The sequence below is a fragment of the Chaetura pelagica genome, unplaced genomic scaffold (assembly GCF_000747805.2).
Source record: "Chaetura pelagica isolate M959 unplaced genomic scaffold, ChaPel_1.0 scaffold90, whole genome shotgun sequence".
NCBI lineage: Eukaryota > Metazoa > Chordata > Aves > Apodiformes > Apodidae > Chaetura > Chaetura pelagica.
The window spans coordinates 9358817-9379103 of record NW_009953496.1 but is presented as its reverse complement, the minus strand read 5'-3'; the positions used below and the strand labels follow the sequence as shown (position 1 = coordinate 9379103).

Sequence of the window (20287 nt, the reverse complement as noted above, 5' to 3'; positions counted from 1 at the left end):
CAGCAGTAGTTACAGTGGAAGTCATTACCAAGAAGGTATAAAGCAGTAATGTCCTAGCCCCCACAAATATTTAGCATTCATGTATTTTTCATTTTAATTACTTCAAAAGTAAATATGAAAAGTGCTCCAAACATCACAAGTTTGTTTCAACAGGATATTGATTTTAAATAATTTACATCTGATTATTTCAAAACTTCTCACAAGTATTAACAAGTACAGTCTTATTGGGATTTAATTTTCAACCTTTGAAACCCATCACTGTTAGTATTACAGCTACACCAACGTACACAAATACTACAGACTACACATACAGACTGTTTGTCTTCTCTCTAAAGAAAATAAACAATAACAGTATGTATCTAAGCTCATCTATGGAAGAGATAATCCAGATGATCCAGATCTCATCTTTATCAAATGATCCAACTCACAGTATCAAGCATCTGTAAAACTTTGTCCTGCTCACAAGCATCCAATCCATCAATAATTACAACAAGCCTTGTCTGGTTCTGAGTGAAGCTGTCAATGGTTTTTGCCATTTTGGCCATCAATTCCACTTCACATTTCAAAACCTGTAACAATTAAAAGCCAAGAAAGAAAAGACATCTCTTTGATACTTAAAATTCACAAAAAATGTGTAAAATGCCTTTTTCAAATTACTAGTTGTCCCAAAAATACTTCAATAAGGCTACAAAAAACCCCACTTATAAATACCCAAAGTGGAAGTCTTAAAATGTCACTTCCAAAATTTTAGTTTGTACAAAAATGTACAGCAGAACTGCATATTCCACTTTAATGTAACTATCCTTATTTAAATTCCATTACAGTGTTACTTAAAAATAATGTTTATGAACTGTAAATCAGTATTTCAAGAGTAAACAAATTAGTATTTGCTGTTTCAGCTAATTCTCAAGAATAGCTTTGCATAAAATGTACACTAAAATTTTCTGTCTGCCTTCCAGCCAAGCAAATTATGCTATTACTCCAATGCTCATTCATTCCTATTCAGGAGATGCAATATAAAGATTTTTTAAGTTCTTCAGCATTAAGTTACATATTTAACAACTACCATTAATATAGAAACAAAGGTGGAATTTCCCTACCCTAATTCCAGCAACTAAGAGGCAGACATTAAAATCTGACCTGTTAACCACCAGATTCATCTTAGATGTGCGCATTAAGATCATAAGTCATACGAGTAACTCTCTAGAAATACCCACATCTCTTCTTTGATTGCAAGGGTGAATCTATCTCCTAAATGGCTGAAGTTATGCCAGACAACACAAAAAAACTACTGTCAAGAAACAGTAATAAGACACAGATAAGGTCCTCTGCTACAAAAATACTGGCACAACATACTGTTATGCAATATATTAGCTGTAATCTATGGCAGTAACCATCATGATCCTGAAGTTGCTTTGAAAATAGGAGCACATAGGATATTTGATGACAGTCTGATGGGTACATTTTTTATAACACAATTGTATGTTCTATCATATGTCATAGAATCATAGAATCTTAGGGGCTGGAAGGGACCTCGAGAGATCATCTAGTCCAACCCCCCTGCCAGAGCAGGGTCACCTAGAGTACATCACACAGGAACTCATCCAGGTGGGTTTTGAATGTCTCCAGTGAGGGAGACTCCACAACCTCCCTGGGCAGTCTGTTCCAGTGCTCTGTCACTCTCACAGTAAAAAATTTTTTTCGGATATTCACCTTGAACTTCCTATGCTCCAATTTACACCCATTACCCCTTGTCCTATCACTGGTCATCACCGAGAAAAGCCTAACTCCGTCCCCCTGACACTCACCTCTTACATATTTGTAAACATTGATGAGGTCCTAGGGTGGTTTGTTTGGTTTTGTTTGTTTACTTTTTTTTTTGGTCCTGCTCTGGCAGGGTGTTGTACTCAATCTTATGAGGTGCCTTCCAACCTCTAATATTCTGTGATTCTGTTACCATTTTTCACTGCATATGTGAACTTCTTTGGAATGCTCTTTCAGTGCTATTATCCCCTTCTCAGTAAAGAGGTCTTGCAGACAGCCAAAGTTAGATATGGTTTTTCACCTTCAAACATCTAAAAAGTTATTCTTTCTAATCCTGTTATCTCAATACTGATCATTTAGAACAACTGTTTTCCTAGTACCTTCCTCCCAGCAAAAACAGAATTAGAAACTTAAAAATTAATCGAAATGTAACATTCCTGGTTGAGCGGACAGATCTCATACACTAAGAATAACTACCAGTGGAACAGAAGTGCTGTCCTCACTAAAAACTCACCAAGAATCATTCTAATGTTGCGGACTTGGGCTGATTAAATAAATGGTGTCCCATCTTAAGAAGCCTACGGGTTTGGGGTTTTGTTTCAATTCTTTTAATGGCCAACTCATAATAAATGCTTACCTTCATGAACCCCTCACTTTTCAGCTTGTGAAGCTTAGAGGCAGCACTGTGAAGGCGTTTTCTTTGAGAATTTAAAACTGAATCCATCACTTGCCACCATGTGCGACAATTCATGATAAAGGCCAAACCAACAACACAGGTAACGGTTATAAGAATAACATTCACTGTCACGTTGGCTGATTCTACATTAAAAATTGCCAGCAGGGTAATTGCAGAAACAATGCAAGACAGTATGAACAGGAAAATCACAAACGATGGGAGACAGCAAGTTTTCTTCCATTTCTTTTTACCTAGGAAAACAGTATTTGCTGTTAAAATTCATGTCAAATGTAATTACAAGTGTGTGCAAAAATCTATTCACTCATACTTCTCATAAAATACCTACTTGCACAAAAGGTTATTGCAGTGTTACCATCCAGTCACAAACATGTGAAAAAAACCAAACATCTGAATTTGCCAAAATCATTGGAAATTATGAAGGAGAGATATTCCTTCAAATTTCAGTTCTTTCCACTGTTTCAAGAAAGCTGCACTGGATGGTTATTACATTATTATATAGATTTCATACCAGTCATATCATCCCTTTTGTGACATCTCCCAGTAAAGTGTATTTATGCAAGTAAACCCTAAGTAAACAGTATGGTAACTACTTGGTTGTAAACAGAAACATGACGCATGAGATAACAGTAATGGTGCCACTAAAGCACTGAATCAAAATTGCATGCTACAGCCTGAGACTGTCCTGTCTTGCATGCTTACCACACACACAAACAAGGGATAACTGCAGTACGTAAGCTTTGGACAGATCACAAGGGCCTCAGGAGAGAATATTTGACCTCTTAATTTCAATTAGATTGATAAGGAAGAGACAAAGAACTAATGCAGCTGGGGGTTAAGCACAGCTAGAGCAGTGACCAAAGAAATAGGTTTTTTTTTCCAAAGCAGCAGCTTCTGCCTGTAGGAATTGTACACACCTAGTGGTGTACACATCTAGAAGATTCCCATCTCCTGTACACATGTTGATAACAAAGAACAGAATGTAGCCATAATCTGATGCAAAATGACCACAATTTTTAAAAAATCAAATTTTAAATATACCACATAGAAAGACTATCCAAGGTGTTTAAAAGGCCCATGTAAGACATTCTAGACCAGGGTATGAGCTGGAAAGGCCTTTCACATTACTGACATGTGTGACAGATAGGACTGCGATGCTGGGCGAAGCAACAGAAATGCATAAATGACAAGAGTGAGAGGCAAGAAGAGAAGAACATCTCAGTTACAATTACATTCAGTTCTAGACATTTTGAAGTAGGGATGCAAGCTTCCTCTAGGAAGAAGGAGACAGAAGTGGATTAGAGGGAGACTTAGGATCACCAACAATTAAAATGGCAATTGAATGGCTTGTCTGTGACTTCACAGACATAGCAAAAATTATAGACACAGAAGACTAAAAAGAAATCTAAATGGAATTTCTGTAAACATCTAGAGACAAGAAACCTATGTCCCTAGACCTACAAACATCTGTAGATGATGGTAAGTTGCGCAAGTTTGTAAAACAGATAAATTTTTTTTAAAAAATTATCAATTAGATAATTAGGAAGGGCACAGAAAGGCACCAGAGCCAGGGAGAACAGAAGAAATATAAGACTACAAAAGAAAGGGATAAGATGATTACTGCAAATAATCACAAGACAACAGCGCTGAATTGCCATTCTCAAGTCAGTTTTGGGAGAAATTACAGCATCGTGAAAGCTGTTTCACTGAGGTTAAGAACGACTATAGAATGTCTAATACGGAAATGGGGGTGAAAAATTCCACATAGCACTTTCATAAAGAACATTCAGTGAATTTGAGATGGAAGGGAAGTTGTGTTCAGCATACAGAATGTTTTTTTCCAGCCTCTGCAAGACAGGAGAGTCTAAACATTTCACTCTGTGAGAGGAGACAGCATCTAACAGATTCCTGAATTTGTGGTCACTGAAACAAGAAGCAACTGACTGAAACTGAACTCAGAGTAGAAATAAGTTCTCTATGAACTGAAAGTTACCCTCAAGAACTCTCTTTCTTCACAATATCATATTCTGTTCTAATTTTTTCAGAAATCTACAGACAGGACAGAAGGAAAAAGCGCATTCCATTTGAAACATAGAAATATTTCATCCCCTCTTACCAGCACTGATCATAGCGATTTATGGCTGTGGACCAACATGATCTATAGTTTTATTATTTCCAATAACAAGTAGTGGTCGCTCATAAAATCTTTCAATGAAAATCTAATAAACTAAACAAACTTCTCATAGCAATACACAAAAGTGTACTTATTTTTTTTTATCTGACTCAGACACAATAACTTAATTGCTATAAAAAATACCATGCTGCATCTAAAAGGATGCAATATAAATACACATTTCCACTAGCACTGTTGAAAACTATCCTTCACAGAAGATATTCTTTAATGAGATTAATAAAATTAAGATGAGGAAAGAAAACTGGGCATTTTTCTTTCCAAAACAATACAAAGAATTTTCCCTTCTGTATGAATTTCTGCAAGGCTACAACAGGTTCTAGAAGGAGCTCATCATGAAAAACAGAACCCTCAGTAACAGTGTATTGAAATGGAATAATCAGAAATGTGATTCAGGTAATAAAAACCTTGTGTATCTTCAGTCTTGAAAACTCGAAATAGCCTTGTTGCTAAGAAACCAAATTCTCTTTCACACGCATCAGAGAGAGTAGCAATCATTTCAGCCAATGAAGTTTCTCCACCTACACTGGACAATCTATTGTAGTCTGTAAACAAAAATCTGAAAAGAGAAAATACATGTATTTTGTATACTTTAGCAATCTTTAAATATTTTCTGGCAATCAAAAAAAAAATATTCTTGCATCTCTGGAGCTAAAAGTTTTTTTCAAGCAGCATAAAATGTGAAGTACTTAAATGCTTATTTTTTGTAAACTCTACATGGATTTTAGGTATTTATTTATTTATTCTCATTATCATACTCAAGTTTTTTGTCCCACTTTCTATTCTAAAACTTAATTTCTTAAAAAGATAATGATCACATCAGTAACAGCACCTCAGATGGCAGTAAAAACATCTTTTTGATGCCAAAACATAATATTGACAAGTATTTTTACAACTGCATTCTAAGCTATTTTCAAATATATATGGAGAATTCAAAAAACAAACAGAATCATAGAATTACAGAATGGTTTGGGTTGGGAGGGACCTTAAAGATCATCTAGCTCCAACCCCCAAAACCCAAGTCACAAGAATGGTAATCTTGCATACCAGTGCACCATGAAGCTAAAATACAAGTCTCTAAACAACAGGACTAAACAAAACTATATAACACATGGCAATTTTTTTCTTTCTTTCAGATAAACTAGAAGCTTTGAGCAGCCTAATTCTCTACTTACAGGGGAAAAAAAAAGGAATTTAAAAAAACCCTTAAACAGAAGTAATCAGGAAACAAGCATTAAACATAAGACATACCACAAAATTAAATTCTTATTTTGCCTGTCACAAATGATAATTAAAACCCTTAATACTACAGAGAAGTAACTTTCACTGACTTTGGAACAGTTTTTCTTGAAAAAATTACTATCTTCTTCACACAGAAAAATTTAACTTCTAGGGCTACTACTTTACAAAGAGGAATCTCAACAGCTTTTCACAGGATGATAAACATGTACATTAATACAATCTGAAGTGAACCTGAATTATTCATTCAAGAGTAAATAAAGTAAATAACTAACCTGACAGGTAAAGCTTTAGTGGTTTGCTCAGGCAAATCTGGTGGGTTTACAAACATGAGTTTGAGAAGCAACTCTAAATATCCAATATGTCTTGCCAACCTTGCACTTAACAGCCAGGCCCAGCTCCAGCTCTCACCCTCTCTTCGGCCACCAAAATAAATTACAGCTAAAATATTAAAAATTAAAGATGATGTTATGGCTATGCTTCAGTCCACATTCATACCTGAAAGAAAGAACCCTGAAGTTTGAACAGACAAGGCATGGAGTTGTGTAAAAGGAGTTGAATTTATTTTTAACGGTTATAGCTAAAAATGAGAATTATAAGAGGAAAGTAACGAGGTTAACACAAAAAATTCTTCTTGAATTTCAAGAATGTCCTCCCACAAATTACACTCAAAACACAAGGAAAAGGTCCAAAGTGTCCTATTTTCTACAAAAACATTTCGTATGTTTTCTAAATCACAAAGCATTTCTACAAAACAAAACTGAGTTCCAAAAATTAATAAAAACTTTCACAAGCTTCATATAAAATAACTTACTAAAGAAAATGTAGAGAACTGCTAATAAGCTGAGTGACACTGCTATTCCAAGCTTTGCATCCACGGTGAAAGCAAGCAATAAACCCAAACCTCCGCACAGCAAAAGTGTGAGGAATACGATAAGCCACGAGAACTGAAACAGAGGTTCAATCTGCTGTCCTGCAAAAGTCTTCATTTCATCTAAAATAAAAAGATAAGGTACAGTCAACATTAAATCATTCTAGAACAAAAAGAAAAAAAAGGTATTAGAAAGATAAACTTTGCAAACGAACACTTTTTCACTATACTGTAGAACTTTTCCCTACTACTGATCAAAAAAAAGACAATGATGTTTGAATTCTTCTTCAGACATTACTGCAAAACCCTAAGTTTTCATTCATGCAATGAATGAAACCATTTAAATACATAATACTTGCACTGTTTACTGCAGATTTTATACTTTTAAAGGTATATTAAAAGCCACGCTACTTCCTATCCTCCTTCTAAAGCTTAAAACTTTATTTTATGACACCAAGAAAAACACATCCATCATATCTCTAAAAAAACCCAAATAACTAACCCCCAAAACCTCCATCATTGAACCCTGGACCACGTTCCTCAAATAGTCAGATGTAACAGTACAACGGATAGGGTTCAGTATTTATTTGTTTGTTGATTCACTAAAACAGGAGTTCCTGGAGAAACTTATTTAGGATCTATTCAATTAGGAACATTAAATACATTACCCAGAATAAAAAGATTAATAAGGAACAGGAAGAAAACACTAAAAAGCATTTTAAAAATGTAAGAGCTCATCAACAAGAAACATCACAGTCAAAAATAAACACCAGTTTTGATTTATGACATGGGTGAACATAATTAACTCAGAGAATTCATTTTGAGTAATACAGAAGCTTTAAAAACATAGAAACCACAAGAAAGAAACATCAAGACTGATAAAAGTATTTTGAATTAAACTGAAACATATCAAAAAAGCATTTTGTTTTTAGAAAAAGCTAAACTATAAATAAGATGCCTATTTCCACTGCAAAAAATATAGACTCTCTTCATATGCTTCATATACTTTTTTTTCCTCTGCCATTTCAGAATGTTCAAAAATCTCAAAGTGAGTAAGGGAACCGGAAAAGAAAAAATATTACCAGCTTGAAGCTTTTTTCTTTATCTTCAATTAAAAATATGACACGCAGAAGGTGCAATAAATCAGTTCTGCAGCAAAAGAGGTCTGAACCTGATTTGACACACCAACACAATACTTCATCAGCCATTGTTTCAGCAGTACCCAAAGAGTAGATTCATTGCTGCAGGAAACCCATAGGACAATAGACAGCAACACTTGAAGACTGCCTTGACTTTTTCTAAGTGAACAAAGCAACCTCTGGATGAACCGACCACACTAAAATTCAAATCCTTTTATTACAGAAACAGGGACTGGATACAAAGTTACGTGAACCAACAGTTATCACAAAAACTATTAACATCCAAGTGACACTTTTCATAGATAGATTTGAAACTACAAAAAAGGCTAAATCAACTTTTACCTTCCAGTTTCTTGAGCAGGAAAGATTTTCCACTTCCCCACTGTGCATACAAGCCTACACAGATAGGTGGCTGCATGGTTGGTTCACTCAGAATATCAGCCAAAGCACTGCTGTATAGATCATAACCCAGCATGTCACCATCAGATTCCGTGGGAGACAAGTGTCCTGTAATAAGAATACTATGTTACAGACCTTTGCTTTAGGCAATCTCTTCAATATGACCATTTTCATACATAAAATCAGGTTCATCTATATTTGTATATATAGTCTTCCTGTGCAATAGCTGTTATTATTGGTATGACCACTTTTCAATACAGAATTGAATTAACTGTATTGTCAATATACAAGTGATTAAAGTAAATATAAAATTAAATACTTATACTTACTGGCTCCAAATATCTGTGTTAAAATACTCTTCTGGTGGCTACAGTCAATATTGTACGGTGTCTCTCCTGTTTTGTTCGGTCTATAGAGCAATCTACCATCTTTTGGATTTCTTAAGAGCAATTCAGCAAGTTTACGGCTCCTTCCACGAATGGCAATATGGAGCGGAGTATCTCCCTTCTGCAAGTAAGTGAAAAACTGGTAACACCTAATTGAATTCCTAAGATCATATACAAAGCACATGTTCCACAAAATTTCAGATGTGTCATTTACTTGAAATAGATCTTAAGGTTTTTTAAACACCATTGAGACCTTACTGTACACATTTTTCCCTTGAAAAAGCATGTGAAAAGATAAGTTCTTAAAATGCTGAATCTAAGGCACTGTCTTCTTTCTTAAATGTTTATGATAATATCTTAAGGTTCATTAAAACTGTAGTTTCTATTTAGGAACAAATGCTACTAGCAAATTCAGAGACTTGTTTGGAACAAGTGACACTGTTTGTTAGAATTATTTCAATGTCTGCTCAGACTTCCCCAATAAGCTTTCCAGTAAAACATCCTCACTACATCAAATCAACATTATTACTTATTTGTCCTAAATACAATACTAAGGGGTTACAAAAGTATCCAATAAATGCTCCTGGTTTTAAATGGTTTACAGTCAAAGCAAGTAATGCATAAGAGGACAGCAACAACTGTTGTCTTGATATTGCTTGGTTTAATGTCTATTAATAAAAAACGAAAATCACTGACAAATAACAACCATTCTCTAAGTTCTTTTTCAAGCACATTAAGAATTTGTATTCTTATCTGTGAATTTTTTATTTCTGACCTGGATTTTTTTTCTTTTTAAAAGAAAGCACCCTGATGCAAACAAAAAGCCAATATATTAATAGTGGGAATCAATTCATATTTAAGTATTCTGATCTGTTTATTTATTAAGCTTAAGGAAGACTAAGCCTTTAAGTATTAAGGTCTATTTTATTATTAAGCACACAGGAAGCCCTTTTCCTGCATTAGCCTTGACAGCTCTCTACAAAAGCTGTCTGCAAAACTAAAATTATTAAATATGCTAAAGTAAACAAACAAATGCTATTTACCTTGTCTACAGCAGAGACCTTAGCTCCTTTATCCAGAAGAAGCTCTACTATTTCAATATTTCTCATCTTGGTTGCCTTTATAAGTGGTGTTTCTCCATCCTAAAAGGGAAAAAACAGATCTAATAAAAAGACCTCTATATACTCAAAAAGAAGCAAAAAACCCCAAAACTATGACAGTGAAACAAATTAAATCCCAAACACTTAAAAATAATTTTTTAATTAAATATGTTACTCTGCGAGTAAAAACACATTTTGGCACGTGTTATTGAAAAAGTATCACAAATTCTGTATTGTAGATTGATTAGAAGCACAGAACAAAATGCATTTCTATTAGTGTCAAACAGAGAAAGACAAGATTCACATATTATACAAGATATTTGAAAAAAAGACCCATGGAAGTCTCTTGCACATGCAACAAACAGTGGTCTGAGCTTTCAGGCTTTGAAGTAAGAGAAACGTCCTTCCTCAATGTCCAGGAACACCTGCTCTCTACTCTTTATTGCTGGGCATGTTAATGATGCTGAGGTGAAGAATCCACACTTTCCCTGCTATTGAGTTTTAGTAGCACAGGATGTTTATCAATAAAGGGGACATTGCCATTGCTGAAAATAAATGCTGTATTTCAGAAGAACTTGAAATTATTTTTTCTACAGCACTCAAGGTGCCAACATTTCACAAAAAATGAATTTGGTATTACCATCTTAACTTTACATAACAGTTGAGAAAAGAAGAAATGTTAAACAAAGCAATTCCATTAAAATCCTAACCATTACCTTTGTACATGTTTCAGTATCAGGGTTGCATTGCAAGATATCCCTCACCATTGTAGCATTTCCTTTCTCAACTGCCCAGTATAAAGCAGTTTTATTATCCTGAAAAGAGAGTATTAAATGTTAACAGTATTTTCATTCAGTTGGATTAGCTTCAAAAACTATATAAAGTACAACTACTATACTGAAAACAAGCACATAAACCAGCAAATTTTAGCATAGCTCAGGGCAAAGGGAAATGCCATCAAACCTAACTGGTAGACAAGTAGAACTTCGGCAAGGAACGGAAATCTGGCTAGTGCAAAATATGATAGGAACTTTAACAATACAAGAAGATTCAGACTTTCTTGAAACAGTTTCCATAGCTATATGTGTTCAGTTGCAACAAAAATATACACATTTTTTAATGGAATAAAACAACCTTTTCCAGAGTGTTCTTCTTTACCCTATAATGCAACTCATGTTTCTCTGTTTCTTTTTTTTTTTTCTCCTCATATTAGAACATGGAAGTACCTAACTACTTCAAGACTTCTTGCAGCCTTCTTTTCCCTGCAGGCTTTCTTCTTCCACTTGTGGACTTTACAGCATACTGAGTTTAAAGCCTGGACACTAAGATTTCTTTCTGCTCTGGTCATCTGGGCTTCTCCTCTGTCTTTCAGTCAGGTGGCTTCCTAAAAGACACCAGTCTGAGGAAGCTGACCGCTGGCTAACAGCACCAGCTGCACAGCCAGGTACTGGTCTGCCAGATGCTCCCAGCAGGACCCCTCCCCCCAACCCAAAGGGCTGAGGAGAACATCATCTGAGCCCCTCACAATGCCCCAACCCTCACTCCCAAAGCCCTACAGTCACATTTCACCTGCTCAAGGTCTCCCCTGACTAGTGTCCATATGGATGAAGGAACAGCAAAGAATACCGGGCAAGACAGAAATCCTTCTGGAATATGACAGATTTGGGCAGGCAGCAACCTTCCCCAGAACGGGTCTGGCTGGCAGAGAGGTGTTGCAGTGCCCAAGAGCAGGAGAGTTGCTAGACATTAGCACTTATGACTGATTTGACACTGCTGGTCCTAATCCAAAGATCTGAAGCACATAGCCAGGATCTTCCTCTCCTGATACTCTGCTGTATCAACAAGGCCACAAATGTATTTTCTAGATCAACCACTGAAAATGGCTATACAGACACCCCCACACTGCCAGAAGTTATAAGCTCCTGTCCCTGAAAAGGCTGGGTCCTCTTGCTCTTTCTGTATTTATTGCCTTGGTCATATCAAGATGCTGAAAAGCACAAGATTCAGACCCACACAATTCCAGACTTCCAATGGCAGGCCAGAGGGAGAGATCCAAACACCACTTTTTATCCAAGCTAAAAGCTTCTTGGCTTCTCAATGAGGCTCTGCATGAATACCAGACACTGAATTTTTGCAGCTCTCAGTGTCTATAGTTAGTTTTGTGTTCAAACTTGGCAGAACATACCAGACTGCTAGACAAGTGATTCAGAAATTTGAAAACCTGAATATTACTTCAAGCAAAAAAAAAGGCAAACTGAATCTAACAATAAGAACAAACACCATGCTGAGTGAGAGAGCCTTCAGTAGAAGAATAAAAGCATGTCAAAGGACAAAAAAAGAATGAAGGGGCAGATAGAAAACCTGGAAATCACTGACAACACTGCTCAGTGCAGTAAAGGAAGGCATTGAAAGAAAACAACCAACCAAGCATAACAAGAGAACTGGCTAATCAGCACTGAAACCAGAAAAAAAATGTAAAGAGTAATATATTTCAATATATTGATATTAAATTTAAAATATTAAGTATTAAAATAATAATATTTAGGGGTGTTTAAAGTATTTCACGATTTTAAACCTGTCCAGTACTGAAGATGAAATAAGTTCAATTTACACCTTTTGCTTCTCATTCATTATACAAATTAGCTGAAAAAAATGCTGCTTAACAAGTCATCACAGTTACAGATTTCTCATAGGTTAAAAACTGCACAGCAACATGATCTATTTTTAGTGTTTGATGAGAATCTGAACTTCCTATAGAGCAGATTGAGTTTTTAAAGTTCTGTTTTCAGAAAGACAGTGTAATTGGTATTCAAATTCACATCCTATTTAATAACTACTCCAACATTTACATTGTACTTACCTGACCTCTGATGTCTATATCAGCATATTTATGCAGCAGGGCCCTCACAATTTCAACATGACCTCCCCTAACAGCCCCAATCAGCACTGTATCTCCACTCTAGAAAAAAAACAGTGAAAGAAAAGTGAAGTTGAATCAATACTATTTAGCAAAAAAAGAAATGCAACACAGAATAAATTATAGCCTCTAAATAAACATTATGCCTATTTACATTAAGAAATATGGACATATTTTAAAGGAAGATACGAAAAAAAGGTCTATCTGCTGCGTATATTGAAGAAAATAATTCTGGCCTCCATTTTTTATATTTTTTGCAAAGAGATTAAATACTATGTGCTTATGGCAAAACAAGCATCTTAAAAAAGTCCATCTCAAACCACTTAAAAAATAACAGCACAAATTAGTAATAATATAAAAATATTCAGCTGTTCTGTGTTCAGAGGAAGACCAACCACTCTATGGTAATACCTCTCAACAATCAGACAAGAGTATTGGCTCTCTCCTTTAGACATTTCACAGCTGACAAAAGATCTTCACGAATTTAAAATAATTTTATCCCTTTTTTTGATGCAAATTTGACTGCTATCTTGTTTACATACGCTATAAAGAAAAGAAGCCAAAGGCTAATTTTATCTCAAATTGATCAAAAGAAAAAATATTTCACAGTGGGAAATTTGTATATTCATAAAACAACACTATAATTTTGCTTAAGACTTCTGCTTCTAACACACTTTAGGATATGTTATAAATTCGGAAAATTAAATCCTGAAATTATTTAATACTTCTTTTATGATGTAACAAGAGAAATAGATAAAAGTTTAGCTATAATCACAGGTGTGGAATTAAGTTAGAAAGCTCAGTAGTAGTAGATCATGTATCAATCACAGTTATTACATACTTGCCTGAAAAACAATATATTTTCCTTATCAAAAGGTACTCTAGCACCTGAAACTAACACTACTCATTGTTTGATGTATTTTTTGGAATACAGTCAACTGTACTGAGAGCTGTCATTTATCCTTCCCAAAAACACAGGAATGCAGGCAGCTGTAGAATTTTGTGACAGAAGAGGAAAGGAGAGTGTAATGTATTTTCTTAAATATTTTACGTTTTGCTTTGATATGTACCTGAAATGAAATTTCTTGTCACATGCAACACTGCAGCTTAGTACATAGCTTAAAAAATGCACCAAACTGACACCTGAAATATAGGCAAATGTATCAGAAAATCCTTTTTAAATTATGAGACAAATATTAATAGGGTCTGCTTTCTTCTCTGCAGCCCCAAGCAATTCAACTTAGGGACTGGGAATTCAACGTCAAAACCATATTACTGCTCTGAACTAAATAAGACATTGGCCTTGACCAGAGGCACCCAAGTTGAGGTATCAGACCACCTATAGCCCTAAGGGTACACTGCCTGGCCTGCCTCTGGCACTTCAGAAAAAACACTATCAAGAGGACACTGCAGACAGTCCAAGTCACCTATACAAACAACCAAATACAGCCCTGAGTGGCTAGCAAGCAGATTCACACCCTAGTCACTGACCATACTGATGCTTCTACCGACCAATGCAATTGCAGCTCAGGTACACTGCACATCCTTCAATAGTTGCATTTAGAAGTCTTCACCCAGAGCTGAATCCCTCCTCTAATACATGCAAATTTCCTAGTCAAAAGTTTAATTGTAAAAGACTCTGATTGACTTCTTTTTAATAATACGCATTGTTCTACAATTTTAACAGCACTGCCACACGAAAGCCCCACCCCAAACCTGCAAGTCATTTCAGTGTTAGTATTATGTTACAGTAACAAAAAATACACAACCATAAATCACTTCCATATTCTATGGAAACTCAAAATTCAAGACTCTCAAAGAAAGTTATTTATCCTTGACTTTCACACAGCAACATTTGCCACTTAACATACTTGCAAAATAGCAATACATAAAAATACCTCTAGGTGGAAGAAATCCCACAAATCTCCATACACCGGTATTTAAATATACTATTATTACTATTATCATTACATATATGTAAAACTACATATATGTAAAGCCACAACTATGATGAAAATTTACTCACTCTATCCGGAATGTTCACGTAAGTTCCAGCATCAAGAAGATCCTGCACAATTTCAGTATGTCCCTCCTTCGATGCAATCATCAAAGCCGTATTTCCATCTTTATCTGTCAAGTTCACATTTGGGTTCCTTTTCAGTATTTCTTTTACTGAATCAGTATAGCCACCCTTCACTGCTACAATAAGCGCAGTCATTGAATTCTTTAAACAAAAACAACAGATTTTATTGTACAGTGGATATGGAAGCCATCATCATACCGGCAGTTTAAATACCAAAAGAACACTCACTGACATTACCTTCTTAGCCATCCAAACGTTACTTAAAATGCATTGTTTTAGAGTGCACTTGCTATGCTTTCTTTTAAAAGAAATAGTAGAGAATACTTCAAATGCAAACAGTAAAACTCAAATCAGTTTATTCTAACTCCTGAATGTCAGTCACACGCATGGTAAAATAATGTTCTTGTCATACGGGACACAGAGCACACTGGTTTGCCAAGACCACTCACAAGGAGGTTTTATGAAGGCCTTCAGAAATAATAATATGAATAACAAAAATTGTCCTAATTTTCCACTTAAATTTTACTGATTTTCTTTTAAGTGTGTTATGTAACAAAAAAAATTAAAATCTGTTTCATTTAAAGCAATACGCAGCTGAAACCTTCCAAAAATTTCCAACTTCTGAAGAGGCACAACAGCCATTATTATTTTCAAAATGTCTTGTATTTGATTTACTTTTCAAATAGCACTGAGGAATAAGCTGTTTGAAGTATCAGGATTGGGTACAGAATGAATTTTGATAGTGTTAACCTTCAGAGAACAGTAACGTAAACTAATTTATGCTCATTGAAACTTATATTTTATATAACAGCGTGTCAACTGCCAATACAACTGCCCAGTTAATAATAATTTTATTAAAATTTTAAATAATCCTCACATGCCGTTTGCAAATAGCTGAAGAGTAATACACTCCAACCAACATTCATATCTTTCACGTATTTCTTGTATTATAAAATTAAACAGGACACACAGATTATATACAAAAAAAAAGAACAGCTACTTACAGCTCCTTCTTGGTCAACATCAGCTCCCATTTGCAGCAAGTATTTCACACACTCCAAATGACCTTTTCTTGCTGCCCAAACCAGTGGGGTGGTTCCATACTGCAAAACCATTTATAACATCTTATCATATTGCTCTCTGTATTTAGCATCCCCTACAATCTAGTATTCATCATATACTTCACTACTTTAGCTTTTACAAATATGTAATTTGGTCTTGTGAATTAACATCTGAAAAGCCAATTTAACTTCTAATTTCTAGACGATAGCTGTAAGAATTACTTTTCTATGCAACTTAGGATAGGAAGGTTTCAAATAGCTTAGAAAACAGAAATATGCTCCACTGAAATAAATGTTCATGCCTATCTTCAGCATACTATGGAAAAATCTCTGGCAAGTATAATGACTTACTCTAGCACACTACTTCAAATATCATGGGCAAAATATAACAGCAAGTGTTTTTCCAATCAAAAACTTATACATTTTTATTTTTCTAATAAAACTTATTTTTCAATAAATGTATCAAGCATTAAAGAAATTCACTATTATATAAATATAACTTACTTTGTCAGAGCAGTTCACTTTAGCTCCATGTTGCAGTAAGAGATGTACTATATCTGAGTGGCCTCGTCCTGCTGCCCAAATAATTGGGTAAACGCTGTATTGCTTAGGAATAATAATAAGAAGAAGTATTAAATAAAAACATAGTCTTAATTATTTTCCATGAACAATACTATAATAGTGCTCCCAGAAATTAAAAACCCATAAAAGTAGGAAAATACAGAAATAAATCTAACTACGTACCAATAACTGTTGCCTAAGACATTGCCTAGATGATGTCTAGGAAAATTTCTACTGTTTTTAATCCATTTTCATTCGTAACTCCTTAAACAGTGTTTAAAAATTCACATGTTCATCTTAACATGCACATTTGTAATGCAAGAGAGCAGCAACAGACAGCTACATCATATCCCTAAGTAATTAGGATTTCAGATGTGTCATGTCATGCATGCAGAAGTTGTGGCTGCAAACCAGATGAAATCCAGAAGAAAGATAAGTCGCTAGTGTTCCCCTGTGACTGTTCACTGTTGCCTCAAACACCAGAGAGCAGATGGTATAAAGAAATTGTTCATTCAGATTTCAACCTGTCTATACTTTTTATCAGAAATGCTTATAAAATGAAATAAATCTCAGTATGTTAGTTTTTTAAGTCTTTCTCACATGTATGGTACCTATTTATACAATCTAGCCCATTTGGTAACTAGTATGAAACAATTAAAACAAATTGTAGTTTCTAAATGGTATGTATTAGTTACTTCATCAACTTCTACAGACATGGAAAAAATTATTATACAAGTAGCATCAGATGCACTATTTATCTTTCCTTTTATTTCCTCTCCTGATAATCTGAATCTTAAGAGCTATACACTCCTTTGCTTTAATAAAAATTAATAAAAAATATTATTAAAGCAATCCCATTATTTATAAAGTATAATGATTAATGTTACACAGCAAAAAATGAGATACATTTAATCAAGATAATAAGATGAGGATACAATCTAGGACTTTAAACATTAGGGAGGAGGGGACACGTCAGATTAAAACTTACCATTCCTGTGATGTTCGGGTTTGCTCCTTTCTCAAGCAGAAGTTTAGCTACTTCAGTCCGGCCTTTATACGATGCCCACATCAGGGCAGTCCATCCCCCCTGGAATGCACAATTCAGAGAAATGTAAAAACTGAAAAAATACTTTTTAGAAACCTAATTAGTGACTTTTATTTTGTACTTGCCCTAAGACTGTTTTGCAAGTCAAAAACACAGTATGGGTTGACAACACAACCTTGTAATCCTCCTTATGTAGAATAAATAATAACTGAGCATACGAAAGTCCTAAACGACTACTGCGTACTACTACTGGGATAATATTTTCTAAATGTTCCTGAATTTGCTATAAACACTCAATTTGGTCTTCACAGAATCACAGAATTACCATGGTTGGAAAAGACCTTCAAGATCAATAATAAACTAACACTGACAAGTCCTTAACTAAACCATATCCCTTAGCATTTTGTCTGTACGACGCTTACATACTTCAAGGGATGACGACTCCACCACTGTCCTGATAACCTGTTCAATGAAGAAATTCTTCCTAACATTCTATATGAACCTCCCCTGGCACAACCTGAGGCCATTAACTCCGGTCCTGTCACTTGTAACTTCATTGTACAGACTGATCCCCACCTCTTTACAACCTCCTATAAGACACTTGTAGAGAGTGATAAGGTCTCTCCTCGGACTCCTTTACTCTAAAGTAAACAATCCCAGCTCCCTCAGCCATTCCTCATAGGACATATGCTCCAAACCTTTCATCAGTTTCCTTGTCCTTCTTTGGACATACTCTTTTAGCTCAATGTCCTTTCTTTAGTGAGGGGCCCAAAACTGTACTTGAGGTGCAGCCTCACCAGTGCTGAGAACAGGGGCACCATCACTTCCCTGTTCCTGCTGGCCACACTATTCCTTATAGAGGCCAGGATGCCATTCAAGTGCATGCAAATCCAATCACTGGATAAATAAACCAAAAATAAAGCACTATTTAAAAACAAAACCTGGAATCCGTATCAATTAGCACAGAGGGTTTACTTTTTATTTGTGTAACTGACAGCTGGCCTTCATAAAGGAACTATGTAATGATTTGTATCATGAAAAAGAAGCAAATAGTACTCTTCTGGGAGTAATAAGATCAGTTAATTGCAAACTCCATTGCTGTGTTCACCTATGTTTGTAAACCAGGAGACAATGAGGTTTCACTATCTAAGGCATTTGACCCGTCAGGTAACAAAAATCAATTTTAAAATAACAGTATGCCTCTGATAACTGTAAGCACATTTCTTTATAATACACTTTTGGGGAGGTAAAAGATCCCTCTCACACTGACAGAAGCCTAGAAATTAACTACTGGCCACATGGATGTCCTTAACATTACACTTCTGAAAAAGCTACATTAGGACATGGCAAGATGCCTCATGCTGGAGATAGAGTGAAACTTCAGTTAAAGAAAGAACACTGAGCTCTCCCCCAGTATTTCTCCATTTGTTAACTTAAGCAGTTCTTGCAGGTACCTGATTACCTTTTCAGGCAATGGAAACAAGTCCATAGCTCTTCACAGGCATCAAACCTTCTAATAATGTAGGCAACTTCTGTCATTCTTTAGGCAGTCTGGACTACAGCACCCACTTTCCCATACAAAAAAATTTGACAAGATGAATGAAAACAAATTTTAGAATATTGAGAACAAGGAGTGCTATATGAATAATCATCGTTGTCTGGAAAAAAGTAAATATCAGAAGGCACCTTCTGGGAAAAGACAACATTTGGTTTATGTAAGGAGTGCTGCCTGTATTTTTTCCTTTTTTTTTTTGTCAAAGCTCATCCTTGAATCTAGTTGTAAAACAGCTTATTTACAAATGCCTTTAAATACTCAGGTTTTAATTTCTAGATTTATGTAAAGCCTGGAAAAGTCTGGATTAACCAATTACCCTACTCTTACATGGGGTTTGGACTAGATGATCTTCAGAGGTCCCTTCCAACCCAGACCACTCTATGACTCTGTAACATCACCAAAAAAGAAAAACAAACAACGTCCTCCCCCCGCCCCCCAAAAAACCAACAATAACGCCATCACCTCCCAAAAAAACCCACCCACACAAAACACATCCAAAAATCAAAACTGTTCTTCAGTTTAGGTTTTCGCCAAAGCAAGTTAAGAGAAAAAAAGCAGCCCTAGAAATAAAGTTGCTTTTATTAACACTAAAGCAACGATTTTACAGTTGTAAAAACAATAGCTAAATATATTTTCTATTTTAATAGCACTGAGTGCATAATCAAAAAATAAAAGATCTTTGATTTGGTTTATGGAACTGAAAATATCCAACTTCCAAAATTGCTGTCCTTACTAAAAACTATTTTATTTTTACACTAGGACAATACATACCAAATCCCGATGCTCCAAACTGACATTATAATTGAGTAGCTCTGCTACAATAGCTGTATGTCCCTCTTTAGCTGCTGAAATAAGAGCTGTCCAGTTATCCTAAAAAAAGGAAAAAACATTTTTAAATCATGTTCAATATTTTAATACATTTATCTTGTTTTTCAAGTGTTTAACCCACAACAGGAAATCCACAAAGCCATCAGAAAGCTGTCCTTTAAAAAAATAAATTAAAAAAACTCACCTCATAGACTACCTCCCAGTTCTAGATATGAAAATACAGACCAACAGCTACTCCAAATCACCCCTCCAACTATTTCCTCTCCCACCCAATCTCGACTCCTCAGTTCACTGGGAGATAACTTCTTAAAAATTTTACAGAGGAAGCAAAACCAACAAAATATTAGAGAATGAGGTCAAGACAACTGCTGGGTGGGAACAAGATGGCAACCAAGACCACAGAAGATGGTGGTGGTCTGTCCCCACATACAGGGGCTGACCGCACCCAAGGGGC

The 20287-nt window shown here is 35.3% G+C and overlaps 1 protein-coding gene across 1 annotated transcript in view; it reads right to left on the bottom strand.

Moving 5' to 3' along the window:
* Window positions 1-20287, bottom strand: part of KIDINS220 (kinase D-interacting substrate, 220kDa) — a 66464-nt gene that overhangs the window by 40239 nt on the left and 5938 nt on the right. Inside the window, 15 exon segments of the mRNA XM_009999158.1 lie at window positions 429-569; window positions 2402-2691; window positions 5057-5208; window positions 6164-6329; window positions 6703-6882; window positions 8241-8405; window positions 8627-8804; window positions 9727-9825; window positions 10500-10598; window positions 12644-12742; window positions 14727-14924; window positions 15788-15886; window positions 16349-16450; window positions 17394-17492; window positions 19777-19875. Coding sequence (XP_009997460.1) covers window positions 429-569; window positions 2402-2691; window positions 5057-5208; window positions 6164-6329; window positions 6703-6882; window positions 8241-8405; window positions 8627-8804; window positions 9727-9825; window positions 10500-10598; window positions 12644-12742; window positions 14727-14924; window positions 15788-15886; window positions 16349-16450; window positions 17394-17492; window positions 19777-19875 — 2166 coding nt within the window.